The 19520-nt window shown below is 41.9% G+C and overlaps 1 protein-coding gene across 1 annotated transcript in view; it reads left to right on the top strand.

Annotated features, from left to right (window-relative positions):
• Positions 1 to 3182: 3182 nt before the first annotated feature.
• Positions 3183 to 19520, top strand: part of LOC115258462 (mothers against decapentaplegic homolog 3) — a 124733-nt gene continuing 108395 nt past the window's right edge. The window contains exon 1 of the mRNA XM_029858573.2: positions 3183 to 3990. Within this exon, the coding sequence (XP_029714433.1) occupies positions 3791 to 3990 (200 nt within the window). The 5' untranslated portion in view covers positions 3183 to 3790. The remainder of the gene's footprint in view (positions 3991 to 19520) is intronic.

Below are 19520 nucleotides of genomic sequence, written 5' to 3' on the forward strand. Positions count from 1 at the left end.
CATCACTTGTTCATCGATTTCAAATCGGTGTATGATACAATCGATCGAAAACAGCTATGGCAGATTATGCACGAATACGGATTTCAGGATAAACTGATACGATTGATCAAGGCGACGATGGATCGAGTGATGTGCGTAGTTCGAGTATCAGGGACATCTCGAGTCTTTTCGAATCTCGCAGAGGGTTACGGCAAGGTGATGGTCTTTCGTGCTTGCTGTTCAACATTGCTTTAGAGGTTGTAATTAGGAGAGCGGGGATAAACACGAGTGGAACGATATTCACGAAGTCCGTTCAGCTGCTTGGTTTCGCCGATGATATTGATATTATTGCTCGTAAATTTGAGACGATGGCGGAAACGTACATCCGATTAAAGAGTGAAGCCAGACAAATCGGATTAGTCATTAATGTGTCGAAGACAAAGTACATGATGGCAAAGGGCTCCAGGGAGGAATCAGCGCGCCCGTCACCCCGAATTTATATCGACGGTGATGAAATCGAGGCGGTTGAAGAATTCGTGTACTTGGGCTCACTGATGACCGACAACGACACCAGCAGAGAAATTCAGAGGCGCATTGTGGCAGGAAATCGTGCTTACTTTGGACTCCGCAGAACTCTACGATCGAATAAAGTTCGCCGTAACACGAAGTTAACTATCTACAAAACGCTGATTAGACCGGTCGTCCTCTATGGGCACGAAACGTGGACCTTACGTGCAGAGGACCAACGCGCCCTTTGAGTTTTCGAACGGAAGGAGTTGCGTACCATCTACGGCGGAGTGCAGATGGAAGACGGGACTTGAAGAAGGCGAATGAACCACGAGCTGGATCAGCTGCTGAGAGAACCAACTATCGTCCATACCGCGAAAATCGGGAGGCTACGGTGGGCGGGTCACGTCATCAGGATGTCGGATAGCAACCCGACTAAAATGGTTCTCGAGAGTCATCCGACCGGTACAAGAAGACGTGGTGGCAGCGAGCTAGGTGTGTCGACCAAGTGGAGGACGATCTGCGGACCCTACGCAGAGTGCGGTACTGGAGACAAACAGTGGACCGAGTGGAATGGAGACGGCTATTATGTACAGCAGAGGCCACCCCGGCCTTAGCCTGATCGGTGGTGAGTGAGGAAGTTATCAAGCCGGATTCATTGACGGCCGGTCGACAATGGACCAGATCTTCACCGTACGGCAAATCCTCCAGAAATGTCGTGAATACCAAGTCTCAACCGAGGTCTCAACGCATCGTCGGTTCATCGACTTCAAGGTGGCATACAACAGAATCATGGACGAAAATGGCTTTCCTAGGAAGCTGACCAGACTGATCAAAGCAAAGATGGACGGTGCGGTGTGCATAATGGGGACAGTAGGTTGTTGGCCTAAGCCCTAAGGTCTCCTATCCACCGTGATGGGGCTGCCATATTAGGTATAGCTAGAGGAGCATTTCACATTCAACCGTTGGATTCAGTACAGACGCTGTTTGAGCCGCACCTCCTTGGTGAACAGATGCTCGGGAGCTACCTCCTCAGTCTAGCTGAAGTCAGAAGGACAACAGTGCCCAGGCTGCACTATCAGCTAAGCACAAATCTTTGTCATCGATCGATCCGTAAAAGCATGTTTGCAGAGTTTTGTGGCGGCAACAACGACCTGATGATTGGGGGTGTTAAACCAACATGGCTACACTTTCCTAGCGATTGTAAGGACGTGGCCAGGTATACAATGTGATGCTTGTTTCGAACAACTCTAACACGTAGAAAAAGGCGTTAATCCCAAACGTAATTTTAGCGACACTACGTAAGAATGTAATGTCGTTTTCGTTTTTGCGGTGGAGCTACACCGGTGTAGCACTTTTGCACCGAAAATGTTCGTTTTTGATTTTCGTGCTGCACCGGTGTAGCACATTTTCTGCACCGCTCAAGATAGTGCAGCACTCAGAAAATCGGGAGTGTAGCAGGTGTACACCGCATCAACCAATCAGCGTTTGCAAAATTGTAAATATTTTGGTTTTTATTCACGCACACCAATGCAACTACGCCGAAAATGTTCGTTTTTGTGGTGGAAAGTGTAGCACGAAGCGGTGTAGCACCGCCGCAAAAACGAAAACGACATAAGATACTTCAAAACATAAGGAGCTGAGCATTGTATAGCTACCCACGCTATTCCCCGTCCACCAGTGCATAAAGTCACGTGGGTCTCTCGTGGGAGACGGAGCCTTCTTCTAATCGGTGAAATCTTGCTACGCATTGCTTGGATCTAGCGGCAGGAGGAAAGACTCAGACGACGATTCAACACACGCCGACTAGAAGATCCAGCTGTGAAGAGATCGTTCATTGACGAACTATGGATTACTGCACGAATTTATACTGGCCTGCTTACTCTCGGTGTCGGCACCGCTCAAACGTCAAATTTTCTGTGAGAGTAAGCATAATTTCATGTAGTGGACCGTAGGAATCCGAGCATCGGATGTTCCGGAAGATGGCAGCGTAAAAGAGCAGGGAGCGGCCATCAATAATGCCTTTACTGAAACCAGTGAGAATCCACTTATCCGCGAGCGGTAATGGCGGCGGCGGGCATATCCAACCGGTTCGGATTTTGACGTTTCTTGGGGGAAAGTCAAAACAGTTTCATTCTCCTCCTCACCTCTTCACCCACCGTTCGGTGGCGCCAACCGATTGCGATCCCCAAGAAACGTCAAAATTCGAATCGGTTGGTTATGCCCGCCGCCGCCAATACCGCTCGCGGATAAGTGGATAATCTGTGCGGACTGCGAAAAGAGTAGATCTTTGTTGAAACCTGGTGGAAGATTGAGGAGCGCAGAAAAGCAAAGGCCGCGATAGAGCGGGCAAAATCCAGCATCACATCACAACCATCACATAAAATTCAAACATCCAGCCGAATATCATTTATTTGTAATGTTCATCTAATAATTTAATTTTTATTCGGGTCTCATTTGCTTTTTTGACATTGATTTACATTACCTGATTTTGAACACCTTGTTCCTTTGACAACTCTCCTTGACGTTTCTCACTTCGTGTAGATGTGTTTGTGCAACCTTCTTTTGTGTGCGGTTTCCCCGAAGTCTGTTCCGAGACTCGTCGCAATTTTCTCACGACTCATCGCTCACTCACTACCAACACCATCAACATGCAAGCCAGCAGAAAGAACATCAACAACAATATACCATCAAACCCAAAAGCAAAGCAAAGTGAACAGTGAGTGAGTATCGAGCCGAGCCGATGAGAGAACAGAGACTGTAAATTTTTGGCAAATTTCCTTCCTGTTGTGTTACGGTCGGTCCGAATGTGTTTCTAAATTGCAAAATTTGGCAGGAAATTTGCGAAGAATCTCGCCCGAAATATCGTCTTCCGGTAGTCGGTCCCAGTGGTGTCCGTAAGGCAGTGCCCGTCAGCGGGATCTACGCGAAATTGCGGTGAATTTTGGCGATTGAAAGTCATTGTTATTTTCTTGTGCGTGTTGTTCCTTGCCCCGTGTGTGAGTCGATCGGTTCCGTCCGAAAAAAAAGTTCCTCTGCTGGCTGCTGCTGCTGCCACACAAAAGTGGAGTAATCGATTTTCTTCGACCATCGGTCGGTCGCCGCGAGAAGAGTGTGTTGTGTGAAACCGAGTGCGTAGTTTCCCTCCCGGAAGAAAAAGAAAATATTGGCACTTCGCATAGAGAGAGCATAATTGGACCGGTTTTTCCGGATCGGCCGGAAGCCAAAGCGAGTGACTCTGTCTCGAAACCAGCGGGACGGGAGCCGAGTGCCGACGGAAAAGTCCTTTTTTCTGCCGAAGAAAATGCTGCAGTTTAGTCCGCCGATCGTGAAACGTTTGCTGGGCTGGAAGAAGGCCTCGGCCGACGATTCCGTCGAGGGCAAATGGTGCGAGAAAGCGGTCAAAAGTCTGGTGAAGAAGCTGAAAAAGTCCGGCGCACTCGAGGAGCTCGAGCGAGCCATTACGACGCAGAATTGTAACACCAAATGTGTTACCATTCCGAGGTAAGTTTCCTACGTTGCTTGCATTGTATGGGTTTATCCATCCAGCGGGGTGCGAGCGACGACGGTGCGTAGACGGGTTTAACCTTCGCTGTGAAAACCGAGGTCAGCCGCTGGTGGCGAGGTTCGTTCGATTTGGGGCATTTGTTTGCGATGTTTCCGAAAATTGTTGGGTGATTATTAGTTATTGGGCGATTAATTCATTTATGAATGGTTCTGATATTAAATTCTTTTATCACTGATCGTTGTTTACTTCATCGTCTCTCATTGTGTAAATGTCCAGAAATTGCTGTGCATTCTACCTAAACCTTTCTATTTGGTGAAAAATACATTTGCTACAATTGCGCCACTAAATGTAGCTTCATAGTTTACATATTAATGTCTTAGACTTTTAAATTTAATTTCACATTTCAACCACGATACGAGTGGTAAACGTCAAACCGTGTTTACAAGCTATCAATACGCTCGTGTGTTTTTTCGTAAATTATAATTTATAAACCCAATTACTCTCGCGTAACGTCGTGAAAGTGGAGTCCAGACACTTGGACAATGCCGCCGGTCATGAAGGTGGCTCTTCAGGTGCTTCCTACATAATGATTCGCCGAAATTACAAGGCACCCGCGCGCGACATAACCTCCGACATCCAGGATGCAAAACGACTAAAAACGGACAACTCGTACCGTCAGCAAGAACGCCGTAGTGTACCCGCTACTATTCCTACACAAAACGGTTTTAGCCTATTGGATGGGGTTGCTGAGTCAGACCCGCTGGCAATGGAAACTGCAAATCCCCGACCACAAGAGAAGAAGAAAAGATTCCCGCCGATCTCGATTGTAAACAAAGGCACCAAGCAAATTCGCGAGCTGCTCAATATCGGCAATATTCCGCAGCATGTGTACCACATGAAGGCGGTAAAGACGGGCGTTCAACTGACCGTTAGTGGAAGTGAAGAGGGGCAAATTCATCACCCAAAAATCATCTTGTCGCTGAAGGAATCAAATGTAGAGTTTTTCACCTACACCGCAGCTGAAAATCAACCAGTGAAAATAACCCTCTCCGGTCTTTCGGACTACTCCACCCAAGAACTGAAGGATGAGCTCGAAGCGAATGGTGTGCATGCGAAGGAGATAAAAATTTTCTCGCAAAAGAAAGTTGGTCCTGAGCCTAGTACACTCTACCTGCTTTACTTCGAAAAGGGCACAGTGAAGCTGACGGAGCTCCAAAAAGTAAAAACGCTCTTTAGCACCGTTGTCATGTGGAGATATTTCACTAGGAAACCATCTGACGTGGTTCAATGTTTTCGCTGCCAGCGGTTCGGGCACGGAATGCAAAATTGCAATGTTTCTCCTCTATGTGTTAAATGCGGTGAGAAACACCCCTCTGCCGCGTGCTCGCTTCCCGTAAAAGCGGACCTGCCAAAGGTGGATCAGGCGGCTACTCGTTCCAAAATTCGTTGCGCTAACTGCAGCGGAAACCATACCGCTAACTACCTTGGCTGTGTTGCAAGGAAAAATTTTCTTCAAGCCCGTGAAGCTACGAAAACTATCAGGCAGCAGCGTAAATCCAGCGGAAGCGTTCCCTTAAACCCAAGAAACTGGCCATCGCTAACCAACGACCCGCCTCGTGCTCCAGTACAAATGTTGCAAACTACAGCTCGAAGTTCCCGTTCATACTCCGAAGTGCTAACCAGTGCCAACACTGATGCAGTAGCAGATGACACAAACGATCTCTTCACTCTGTCTGAGTTCATGTGCCTAGCCAGGGACCTTTTCGCTCGACTAAAAGGATGTCGCAACAAAGAACAGCAATTCATGGCTCTCTCTGAGCTAATGATTAAATATGTGTACCATGTCTAATCCACAAACTCTGCGCGTGGTGAACTGGAACAGTCGATCTGTAGCTAATAAGAAAATTGAGTTTTTCGATTTCCTGGATCGTTTCAACATTGATGTAGGGATAGTCACCGAAACGTGGTTGCGTCCCACGTCATCAATCTTCCACCCTACGTACAACTGCGTCCGGTTCGATCGTCCACCCAGCGAAAATGAAAGAGGAGGAGGGGTACTAATCGCCGTCCGACGAGGAATCAAGTTTGTCACAATGGACATATCAACTAAATCGATGGAGTGTGCCGGCATCTCTATCCCCACGGAAAATGGCCCCAATGTTCACTTCATAGCGGCCTACTTTGCCGGAATGAAGACACCATTTGACTGGAGCGACTACCGTACCGATTTGAGGAACATAATGAGAAGCAACGAACCGCTGTTTGTGGTTGGTGATTTCAACGCGCGACACCGACAATGGAATTGTCTGAAGGCCAACAAAGCAGGAACCATACTTAGGAGTGTCGCTTCGCAGTACAATTTCTATATACACTACCCAGACACGTTCACTTTCCACCCAACTGGTCGCGGCAGACCATCCACACTGGATCTCGTCTTGTCGAACAATTTGATCGGCATGACGAAGCCAACGACTCAAAACGAATTATCGTCCGATCACCTACCTGTCACCTTCGACGTTCGGCTCGACGCTGAGCCGACAGAATCAGTGCCTACGTTCCGGTGTTATCAACGAGCCGATTGGAGGAGTTTCCAGCGTGTGGTGGATTCCAAGATAGATCTGTTGCACCCAACCTACGCTACCTTACACAGTGAAGCCGATGTTGACCGAGCGATCGACAACTTTACTCAAACTCTGTTGGAAGCTGAATCCGTTGCGGTCCCGTCGGTCATCGCCCGTGGTTATGATGCACCAAGTATTTCCGATAACACACGTTTGTTGATTGCACTTCGGAATCGCCGTCGTCGTCAATGGATTAGGACCAGAGATCCTCTCTACAAACAAATTCTCCAATCACTCAACTCTAGAATCACAGAAGAATGCAACCAAATCCGTTTTCGAAAATTCAAAGAAACTCTTCAAACGCTGGAACATGGGAGCAATCAAATGTGGAAAATAACAAAAGCTCTACGGAATACCTGTAAGTACAGCCCACCACTTCTTGATAATGCCACATTAGTCGCCTCTCCAGCATTGAAGGCCAAAGTACTCGCCGATAGCTTTGCCAAATTCCATACTAATTCGATGGTAAGTGACCCAACTACCGTTGAAAATGTAACCCGCTCTTCGGAGTACATTGACCAGGCTGTCCCTGAGCCCGACACCTCATACATAATTCGCCCAAAAGACGTCAAAAAACATATCCGCAACTTGAAGATTAAAAAAGCACCTGGAGAGGACCAAATTAGAAACGTTTTGCTAAAACATCTTCCCCGAAAAGGCGTGATAGTACTGGCTAAACTCTTTTCGGCATGCTTAAAAATTTGCTATTTCCCCTCTCGCTGGAAACACGCCGTTGTGATTGCCATCCCCAAGCCTAATAAAGATGCGACGCTCCCATCCAACTATCGGCCGATTAGTCTTCTTTCCTGTCTAAGTAAGCTACTGGAAAGGTTCATCCTAGCTCGCATCGAAGCGCACCTGAGCACTGCCAGTATTATCCCGAACCAGCAATTCGGTTTCAAGAAGGGACATTCTACTTGTCATCAGTTGGTAAGACTAGTAAAACAAGTTCGTTCGAATTTCACTCAAGGCAAATCGTCTGGAATGATCCTCCTTGACGTGGAAAAGGCGTACGACTCTGTATGGCAGGAAGCCATTCTCCACAAAATGGTGCAGGGCAATTTTCCCATGTCTACAATGAAAATTCTACGTTCTTTTCTCAAGGAACGTTCGTTTCACGTAGCTGTAGATGGAGAAGTCTCGGACCGTAAACAGATCCCCTTCGGTGTGCCTCAAGGAGCAGTACTCAGCCCGATCCTGTACAACATATTCACAGCGGACTTGGTGATGATCGACCACGTCCAGTACTACCTGTTTGCTGATGACACCGGCTTTGTTGTATCCCATCGAGACCCAACAGTTGTCGTGGACAAATTGCAACAAGCTCAACAGGCCCTCGAATCGTACCAGCAGCAGTGGAAAATTAGGATTAACCCCAACAAAACCCAGGCCATCTTCTTCACCAGGAAGCGCAGTCCAAGAAACCTACCTCAACGGGAAATTAGAGCTAACGGACAGTCAATTCCCTGGTCCGAAGCTGTGCAATACCTTGGTGCTACGCTTGACCAAAAAATGAACTTTTCTCAGCATATCTCGAACAGTCTGAAAAAGTGCGACAAACTCACAAAAACATTGTATCCCATGGTCAATCGTCGATCGGCGCTCGATAGACGAACGAAGCTGCTCTTGTATAAAACAGTTTTCCGACCTACACTAACATACGCCTTCCAAGCGTGGCACACTTGCGCTCAAACCCATCGCATGAAAATTCAACGAAAACAGAATCGTCTTCTTAAAATGATAATGGACCTGGAGTTCTTGCACCCCACTGACGATCTACACCAACAAGCTGGAATCGAATTGATCGAAGATTGGTTTCATCGGCTTCTCCCTAAATTCATCCTCGGATGCAGAACCTCGGATAACCCTTTGCTTTTAGACCTAGCAGAATAGAGCTGTGATATAGTTTAATATATAGTTTAAGTTTTTCCTCCAACTGTCCCCTCCTATCGCACTTACGAAGGTTTTTTTTTTCCAAATTTTTCCTTTCTTCAAGAATAATTAAAAATAAGCAACTATAATTTCTAGAACCCAAAATGTAGCTCAAATCACTGCTGTCAGGACAATCCATCTCAGTGCGTAACTAAATGCAACAATATGTAATAGGATAAGAATTGAAATAAACTGAATTGAATTGAATAGGAAGCAAGCAGCTGCGGTTATGCTAAGGTGCCGGTAGTGGCACTTTTCTGATAAATGCGGTAAACGTGATAACAGTGTAAACAAGCAGAAAAGTTTGCGCTACGGAATCATAGACGGCGCTCGTGTTCCATGTGTTTTTCACATATACGGCGGCGCCGCCTGGCACCTATCCACTCGAAACATCATGCGCAACACGGGTGGAAAATGCCAGTCAGGAAAAAAGAAGTAAACAACTTGAAATTTGTATGGTGATGTAATCAATTCTCTGTTACTGCAATGAATCCAGAAGAAACGCGTACGGATAATGATTTTGATTCTAATTTGCAACTTTTTGCCCCGAGGCACAAATCGTTGCGATGCGGAACAAGTGCAAACCAGCGATTTGTCCATACAAGAAAAATTATTTTACTTTTAATGTGGTGGCGCCATCTCTGAGAAAAACAAGCTTTGATTTCTTACTATTGAAAAAACATTTCAACCACATACATTTGTTACGCTGATAAATATCTAGAGAATGACCTAGAGGAAGCATGTACATGTCAACTTCGAACATGTCTTTGGCAGGTTGTTTATATGAATGTAATTTTTCTAATTAAATAATCTCTGATTTGCAATTATCTCACTAGATGACGTTTCTGTACGATTACTTTATTTTGCCGATATCTCATTCCAACGAAAAGATATACCTAGTTTTGGTGTTTTCTGCATAGATGTGTGGCTAGGGTCACTAAGCTCTTAGTAGCATCGTCTTGAGGAGCGTGGGTTCGATTCCCGCCGCAGAAAAAGTTTTCGGCTGTGCCACTGGGCGTTGCATGCTAGTCCGTTGTCTAGTGTCATGCTTCCTTCAAAGAGCGAATTGCTCACTGGAAGTATTGAACGTGTCCGTGTCTTAATTGTTCGTCTGGCTAAGCGGTGTTCCTTGCTGTACAGGTCGCACTCGATTATACATATTTTCATTTTTCCTTGGTCACACATTTAGTTTGAGACCTGTATGGGTCATCACACTTTGCTGAATCATCCTCCCCTTCTTAAAAAACAATCCGTCGAGGATTCGAATCGCTAGAGGGATTCTCGTATAAATTTCTAAAGAAATTTGTGGGGAAAATATTGGAGGATCCCTAGTGAATTCACAGTTATCCGAATAGAAAATCTCTTGAGAAAACCCTAGATGAATCTATGGACAAAATCATGAAGAAATAAATGGAGTAGTTCCTGGAGAAATTCATAAAAGAATCTGTGGAAGAATTTCTGAATAAATCCAAGTAAGAGTCTACAAAAATTCATGTAAATTTAAAATCTTTGGAGGAATCCTAGGGGAAATTCTTGGAGAACCATTAGAGAAATTCCTGGCGAAATCCCAAAAATAATTTCTAGAAAAATTCTCAGAGGGCTGCCACGACAAAACCTATGCATCCCTGGAGATTCCAATGAGAAAGAGTCTGTGTAAGAATCCCAGTAGAAATTCCTGATGGAATCCTAATAAGGATTCCTGGAGAAATTTCTGTAAAAATTCCTCGGGAAATATCTGGAGACATTCCAGCAGGAATTCCTGAGGGAATCACAGAAGGAATTCTTGGAGGAATAGCAAGAGGAATTCATCACTGGAAAAATAATCTCTGGAGGATTTCATCTAGCAGGAATCTTTGGTGCAATTGGCTTTTTAAACGATGTTGAGATAATACCATATTCTGAATCTGCACGCCAAACTGAGCCGAAATCCAAATTTTCATGAATTTTGGAGCCCGGGAACCTATTTAAAAATCAATTTGAAATTTGTATGGGACCGATTTGTCGAATCACCCCTCGTCGGGTTTTGTACTGGGCGCAGCTGTCAAGCAGTTGCCCAGCTGTCAAAAGGTGATTTGAATAAATCTTTTTGAAATTGATTTAAGGTATCAAAACAAAGTTCTAAAAATCTGAAAAAAATCATAGAGGCTTAGAAAAAGGTGCTTTTTTGTTTAAAAATATAAAATCATTGTATTTTTCTAAATTTAAAAACCCAATTGTTGGAGAAATCCCAGCAGGCATTTTTTGAAAAATTTTCTGGAGAATTCACTGCATCTTTTGAAAATAAACAGCAAATTTTGCATTTTTTCACTGTGACGAGAATCAAAATTGTTAGGCCCTTAAACATAGCGCGAGATTTGATAGTTACGTTACTTATCAGTGTATATTGCCAAAAGATATCAACTAAAGTTAAGATTGATTATAAAATAATAATGCTGAGTTTAAAACACTTTGATGTTTTGTTTAAAAAACGATTCTCTGGTTAAGTAGTCAACAAAAAAGAAAGAACTAAATGCTAGGTGACACTGGAGTGATAATAGTGTTTTCTACTGTTGATTTTGGCCCTGTGGAAAGATACCAAAAATCGTACAAATCATTGAGAGCAGCTCATTTAAAAACCCGTTTTGAAATCATCTCACTAGATCCCTTCCATGATTTTTCAGGGATTTAATTCTTGAATAAATTCCTTAAACAATCTCTTAGGATGTCACTGGAGTAACCCCTGTTGAAATCACGAGAAAAGTTCCCAGAGAAATACTTATGGGAATTCCTGCAGGAATCCCTGAGGGAATACCTAGGAGTTTGTGCTAGGAGTATTCCTAGACAATTCACTGCTGAAGGAATCCCAAGAGATATAAATGTATGAACATTGAACAGGGTGTCTACTACCTGGATAAACCTGGAAAACCCGGGAACCCCAGGGAATTTTATTTAACAAAGAAGCACCTGGATTACCCATAGAAATTTTACTTCGAAGGTTTTTCTAAGATTTTTTCTCAGAATGTCTCCTGGGATAAATTACTGAAATCCTTGTAACAAATTCCCGAAATATGGGAAGGAATCCATCCAGGTGAAATCTTACGAGAAGCCCCTCAAAGATCTATTGGAAATATGCTACAAGAGGGAAGGTATGAGTAAAAAATCGGCCAAAATCGATTGATAGTTTGGAATGAATCCTGAGAGAAACTGGGACATCTCTGAGCAAAAATTCTCTGAGTAATCTCGGCAGAAATCGTTAGGGAAGTTCTAGGAAATACCTTAAATCCTTCCAAGAGAAATCCTGGGTGAAATTCCGGGCGAAATCCCGAGAGGATATCCAAGAAAAACATAGGAAAACTCCAGGCCCGGATTAAGGGTTGTGGGAGCCCGGGGCCGGAACTGATGTGGAGGCCCCACAGAGGTGCAAATGCGATGAGCAAATAAGTTTTTGTTTGTTTTTGAACAGTACTTGAGCAAAATTAAAAATAAAGTTAGTGTTTTGCAAGCAAAAACGGTTTTTGTGGGGGCCTCTAAAATGTGGGGGCCCGGGGCCCTGGTCCACCCCCCCCCCTTAGATTCGGCCCTGGAAAACTCTCTAGAAAAAACCCCTGAGAGAACTTTGTGGCTTCTTGGTCATGTGGCTAGTGTCACCAAGCATTTAGTCGCATCGTGCTAAGGAGCGTAGGTTCGGTTCCCACCGCAGCTGTCAGGAAAAGTTTTCGGCTGTGCCACTGGGCGTTGCATGCTAGTCCGTGCTTCCTTCAAAGATCGAATAGCTCACTGGAAGCATTAAACGTGTCCGCGTCTTTAACTTCTGCAACAACCTAGCAAAAATGTTGAGAAAAACCTGTAAGAAAAACTATACCGGAAAACCACTTAGAGAAATTCCTGAAAGAAATTTGGATAAGTATTGGGACGATCTCCAGGAGAAATCCAACAAGAAACTTTTGAAAACCTGATACCCCAGCAGAGATCCAGTAAAAAACTCCTGCAGAAATTCTAAGAGAAACTGTAGTAAAAATCCCTAGAACAATTTTAAGAAATCAAGAAAGAACACCAAAAAATTCAAGGAAGTTATTTATCGGAATAGCCAAAAAAAAAACAATCGGTACCGCCAGTTTCAAATTGCTAAACTTCTATTGGATTTTCATCTAAATCGCTCATAACTACATCACCAGCACAAAGAACAGACATCCAAGTCCAGTTGCAAAACTGCTTTAGCAAGGGCAGATGGTCTGAGCAGTAATGAACTGAACTTCCTTAATTTTTTTCTTCTCTTGACATTTCTTTTCAAAAGAAATTTTCGATTGAATTGTCGAATAAATTTCTTAGAGTTAACCCAAAAGAATTCTGGGAAAAGTCTAGATATATTCCAAAGCCGAGCTTTGTTTTATTTTCTAAGAAGTTCAAAAAAAGTACCGTGATTTCGGGTGAAATTGATCACTCTTCACAGTTTTTGGCTTCTAATTTTTGAATAGTTATCGATATGGTCAAACTCAATGCTTTTAAACAAATACGACCACGGGTTTCATCAGTCAACGAGGTTCAAACTTTTACTGCAAATCATTTTATTGCAATAAATATCATTTACAATAATAAATCAGAAACTTTAGTTTCGGGGTGAAATGTCTTTGATTTAACCACCCCAGAACGCGAAAAGTTTTGTAAAACTTAACAAGTTAAGTAAATTCCTAATTATATAAACTTAAAGTTTAATAAATCTAAAGAAAACGCCTAAAAGTATGCAATTTTCATACTAAACAAGTCATTACTTTAGCAAAATGACAATTTTATGCATAAATATCAATATTTACAGAACTTTTGATGACGAAATCGGGGTTAGCGAACACTTGGCAGCTATAAACATTCTTTCGAATATTTATTCCATGTGCGACATAGATAATTTTCATTTTATACAAGATGATTATCATTAGGGTGGCCCACACTTATATAAAAAACAAAAATTTCGAGAAATGCCAAGTCTTACCTCCTAAACCAGTTGTTTTGGACTCCCAGAAATTTGAGAGAAATCGGTTGAGCCTAAGGGGGCGCTCAAAACGCTTAAAGTTTGTATGGGAAAACTTGGCCAAATGTATGCAGACATTTTAAATTTTCGAATTTTGCCGCTGGCTGGCGCTGTAAGCGTTCAATAAATAAACCCTTTGGTATTATTATATGTGACTATATGCCAAACAACTTTGTCGAAGACCGGGAAGAGATCCGAAGGCTGTGAAAAAAGTTATACACTAGGCAAAGTGAGGCAAAGTATTGAGATTTCATTATTGATATTATTCCTTTACATGTATTGGAAAAACAACAATAAAGTTTATCCTTAGGCTCAACCGATTTCGCTCAAATTTTGAACGTAGCTTCTGGGAGTCCAACACAAGTGATTTAGGAGGTGAGACTTGACATTTTTCGCAATTTTTGTTTTTCATATAAGTGTGGGTCACCTTAATTATCATTCTATACAAATGGTTTTAGGTTCAAAGGTTCATTTTTGACAAATACAAATGGCCTTTACGTCGATCAATTTCACCCCACTGATCAATTTCACCCGAAATCACGGTACTTGGAAGAATTCAGGTGTTTGGTGGCATTTCTTGGGTGTAGATGTAGACACCCCGATGAATTCCTTGATGAATGATGAAGAGTAATCCCTGGTAAATGGATAGAAATATGGAGTGGGGTCTCCTATTAGACGCTGCCACCCACTTTATGCCCATCGCGTTTTCCAGGCTGTCTTCAAACCAATTTAGTTACTTTTTTATATGCGATGAGTCTTTAATAAAGCACTAACTGCACTAAAAAACAGCTGGATTGGATGCAAGATAGCTGAGAAATTGCGGTGGGCGTAAAGTGGGTGGCAGCGTCTAATATAAGACTCAGCTGTACCTGGAAAAATCTCTGGAGGAATTCCAAAGAAATCCCCAGAGAAATACCTAAAACAAATTCTAGATAGATTCACTGATGAATTCCGAAAAGAATTTCTGAAAAAAAAAACTTGAGGAATTCCTATAAAAAAATCACAGGAGAAGGTCTCCAAAAAAAATCTGGATGTTTTCTGGAGGAAGATTAAGAAAAGGCAGCCGAAATCGCTGGAGGAACCCCAACAGGAATTTTGAGAGGAATCCCAGCAGAAATCCTTGGAGTAGTCCCAGCAAAAGTTATTGCTAGAATCCCAAAAGCATTTCCTGGAAGCATCCCTAAAAAGATTCCTCGAAGAATCTTTGAAAAATCTCTGGAGGAAGCCAAGGTATTTCTTGAAAAATTTGCTGAAAAAATATCTGGAGGAATCCCAGTAAAAGTTACTTGATGATTCCCGGCAAGAATTTTTGAAGGAACTTCAGCAGAAATTTGTGGAGCAATCTGTGTAGGCAAACCTGGTATAATCTCGTGAGAAGTTCTCGGACGCATCTCTGGAATAAAAACACAAATTTTCTGTTGTCTTATTGATAAGCACATAATACCAACAATTTACGTTTGATCTACCCAACATCGTAGGGATTCCTCATCCCAGCCTTCCCTGAGTGTTAAGGTCTCTTATGATGTCTCTTGTTCGGCAGTTGTACTCGTGTTAATCTATAGTCTCTATATTTTCATTTGCAAAAGGTTTCGTTGGGAAGATTTTCACCGATTGTTAGCGAGCATAACCTTCTCCATTATGCTATGTATAAAGCAACATTTTCATTTGAAACAGATTCGAAGAGGTATTTAAAACCATCATAAAACCAATATGAAATCATTTACGTTTTACAACGATTCTAAAAACCTCCTCAAAGCTATTTGATTACAGAAATATTGTATTGCATTATGTTCTAACGTTTGAAATTCTAGCTTTTTTCCGATTTTGGGAAACTCCATTGCGTCAATGGTTAGATTTTGGTAATCGCATCAGTTTGCTTAGTGAATCACTACGAACAAACCGTTGTAGACCACGATAGAAACCTGTTGACTTGTTTTTTTTCTTCTAATTTTGGCGAATGGATAGGGGATTGAGAGGAAGCGATTAAGTGCGAAGCTTATCACTTGCTTATCTGCATTCTGGAATACCCACTTGAAGCTGAGAAAATATGTATACAATGATGAATGCGCTAGCGTGAGTCCACGGCTGGCTGTTACCGCACGTTTTTATTTATCGCTGATCACGATATCGCGTTTTATCAATTGGGAAGTTTAATGCCTTGTCTACATCGAGCAGTCCGTCAGTTTTTCTTTTTTCGTTCTCAGAAGTATTTTTTTTTTCAAATATTCAGCCGACTAACCTTGTCGGACTGACGGGGATTCGAAGCCTGACGAATTGTTTCTCAAGGTTTCTCCCTTTAGTAGCGGTAATTTTTCCAATATGTGACTAAAAGTCAGCTTTCTACAAAAAATAATAACAAAAAATCGAATAGTAAGGTTTTTGGAAAATTTAAATTATATGATATCTAATATTCAAATATTGAGGACATCTTCGAAGACATTCAAAAAATCCACGATGAGTATTATTCTCAGTGTATTTTTTTCCTAAAGTCTTTCAAATATCCTCAAACCTCTTCAAAGACATTCAATCCAACAAATCGTTTTCAAGCTGTAATTTTTGGACGAAAAAAAGGAGTTTTTCATACGCTCTTTTTAGAAGCAAGTTGAAGAAAATTGCAAAACAAATAATATGAAAAACATTTTCAGATAAAAGCTCATACATAAACAAAATTTCATTTGAATGGGGCACGTTCGGTTTAGTACTAGATTTGTAGTAATGAGCTGAATAGAACAGATCGGAGAAGTACTAGATTTGTAGTAATGATCTGAATTTTAGTATGGTGAGAAGGTGAATTCTCCGTTTCTGCAATGAAATGGTGGAAAAAGCGTGGGTATTATGATTGCTTGCCTAATTTGATGATGTTTGAGCAAAACTTTAGGCAACAGTGTTGTTGTTTTCTCCATTTCTTGCAATATAAATAATATAGTTATCCAAAGTTTTGCTCAAACAGCATCAAATTAGGCGAGGAATCATAATACCCACGCTTTTTGCACCATTTCATTGCAGAAACGGAGAATTGACCTTCTCACCATACTGAAATTCAGCTCATTACTACAAATCTAGTACTTCACCGATCTGTCTTATGCATCAAAAATTTTGGTCGTTGATAGAAGTTCACGACTTTCGTTTCATTTTGTAAACTAGTGTAATAAATAGTAAATTATGTGTATTTTTATAAAGTTTTTTTTCTCCAAATTACTGTCGATGCAACACCATTTTTGTTCTTCATATCGCCAATATGTACTGCATGCCATCTGATGCCATGTTGCATCACAGACATACGCGCCTAGCATATCCTTTCCACACACCAGACAGAGCGCATAGCGAGAACGCTGCCGTCCCTTTTCCCATACGGCTTTTCCTCTGATTCAACAACGAGGGGTAAATCAATATTCTGGTGTGCTGGCTGGAATCATTGCACTTTGCACATATAACAACCGTCACACGACCGTCATACGATGACGACGACTGCCGGGCGTACCAAGCGCACAAGGTCAACAACATTTGCATACACACATACAATTTTTGCGCTACTAGTAGAGGATTGATACGTGCTGCAACTTGGGAGAGCTGAGAACCCACTGGGAAAAAAAGGCAACCGAAACTCAGAATGCAAAATAATAATGCAGTGTTGGTCAGAGATATCAAAATATCGTGAAATCACCTAATTTCAATCACTTTTTTCGGTGCTAAACACAGGGCTTGAAAGAAATTAGGAACTGAAAAAAGTGGTTGGAATGGGGCACGTTCGGTGTAGTACTAGATTTGTAGTAATGAGCTGAATTTTAGTATGGTGAGAAGGTCAATTCTCCGTTTCTGTAATGAAATGGTCCAAAAAGCGTGGGTATTATGATTCCTTGCCTAATTTAATGCTGTTTGAGCAAAACTTTGGATAACTATGTTGTTTATGTTCCAAGAAATGGAGAAAACAACAACACTGTTGTCCAAAGTTTTGCTCAAACAGCATCAAATTAGGCAAGGAATCATAATACCCACGCTCTTTGCACCATTTCATTGCAGAAACGGAGAATTGACCTTCTCACCATACTAAAATTCAGCTCATTACTACAAATCTAGTACTACGCCGATCTGTCCTATAGGGCAGATAGGTGAAGTACTAGATTTGTAGTAATGAGCTGAATTTTTGTATGGTGAGAAGGTCAATTCTCCATTTCTGCAATAAAATGGTGCAAAAAGCGTGGGTATTATGATTCCTTGTCTAATTTGATGCTGTTTGAGCAAAACTTTGGGCAACAGTGTTGTTGTTTTCTCCATTTCTTGCAACATAAACAACATAGTTATCCAAAGTTTTGCTCAAACAGCATCAAATTAGGCAAGGAATCATAATACCCACGCTTTTTGCACCATTTCATTGCAGAAACGGAGAATTGCCCTTCTCACCATACTAAAATTCAGCTCATTACTACAATTCTAGTACTACATCGAACGTGCCCCATTAGGAAGTAAAAAAGTATGCTTAAAACTATACCTATTGCAAATCGATGACAAAACTAGTCACATTTTATTAATCGAAAATTTTGTTTAACCTTAACGAACACTTTATCTTAAATCTATTTTTTACATTTTGTGTCAATAGGAAGCAATCAGTGAAGTACTAGATTGAATTGAAAGTAGTGAGCTGGATTTTTGTATGGTGAGATGATCAATGCTCCGTTTCTGCAAAGAAATGCTGCAAACAGCGTGGGTTATATGATTTCTTGCCTAATTTGATGCTGTTTGAGCAAAAGTTTGGGTAACTGTGTTGTTGTATTATTTATTTCTTGCAACTTCAACAACACAGTTACCCAAAATTTTGCTCAAACAGCATCAAATTAGGCAAGAAATCATATAACCCACGCTGTTTGCAGCATTTCTTTGCAAAAATGGAGAATTTAACATCTCACCATACAAAAATCCAGCTCACTACATTCAATCTAGTACTTCACTGATTGCCTCCTATTAGGCTGCCTCTTGTTTATGGAACTGAAGCTTAAGGTACACCGGGGCAAGTTGAAACGGGCGGGGTAAGATGAAACAGCGGGTTAACATGATGTTTTCTAGTGATTGCAAACAATCCGTTTGCTATAACACATAGTTTTTGATTAAAACAATCGTTTATCGAATGATAAATTTCCAAATTTTATTGAAATCTATTTCAAAATTTCGCGTTTCATCTTGCCTCGGTGTACCTTATAACAAGTGAGCCAGATTACACTATTGCTAGAAGTCTACTTCAAGAGATTTGTGCATTTGAACTTCTTATGCATGTTGAAGAGGGGTATTAAGAAGTTTGTCCTGGAAATTTCGTACAGCAGTGTAGCCATTTCTAGAATTATTCCAATGTGTTAGTGCTCAGTCGTAGGATGTCGTCATCGTATGCATCATTCATCGGGGAAACAGTGACTCTCTAATATATACCTACTAGTACGAGGTCACTCTTTCTCAGCAAATATAAGTAATCAGCTTTTAAATGGAGCTCCAGAGAATGTGTCACTACCCTTTTCGACATATTCCCATATTTCCCGTTTTTTTCTGCTCGCTTTCCACTCCTGACTTTATTATTTTCTTATATCAGCTCTTTTGCCCTCGAAACATTCTCAAACGGATACTATTCTCGGCATTTTCTGAGTTCTTCCTTGGTGATTCACACCGTTGGTTGCTTGTTGGCGTTAGGAGGAAAATTCTCTCTCACACACTTTAGGATGTTATTACACAATCTTGCAGGAAAGTCGGTTGAATGATACCTATTTTCTGTGTGTTTACGGAACGCCATGCTGTTGTTACATATCCTGGTGGCGCACCGGGTCCCATTATCATCCGCATGGATACGTCGCACGAAAAAAAAAACCTTGTGTATGTTTACATTGACTGTGCGCGCCGATGAGGCGTGTTAGGGGTCATTGAACTTTCCGGTGGCGACGTGTGTTTGAGGAAAATGTTGCGGCATTGAAAAGTTGTCTGGATTTAAATT

Source organism: Aedes albopictus, chromosome 2, assembly GCF_035046485.1.
Source record: "Aedes albopictus strain Foshan chromosome 2, AalbF5, whole genome shotgun sequence".
Lineage (NCBI taxonomy): Eukaryota > Metazoa > Arthropoda > Insecta > Diptera > Culicidae > Aedes > Aedes albopictus.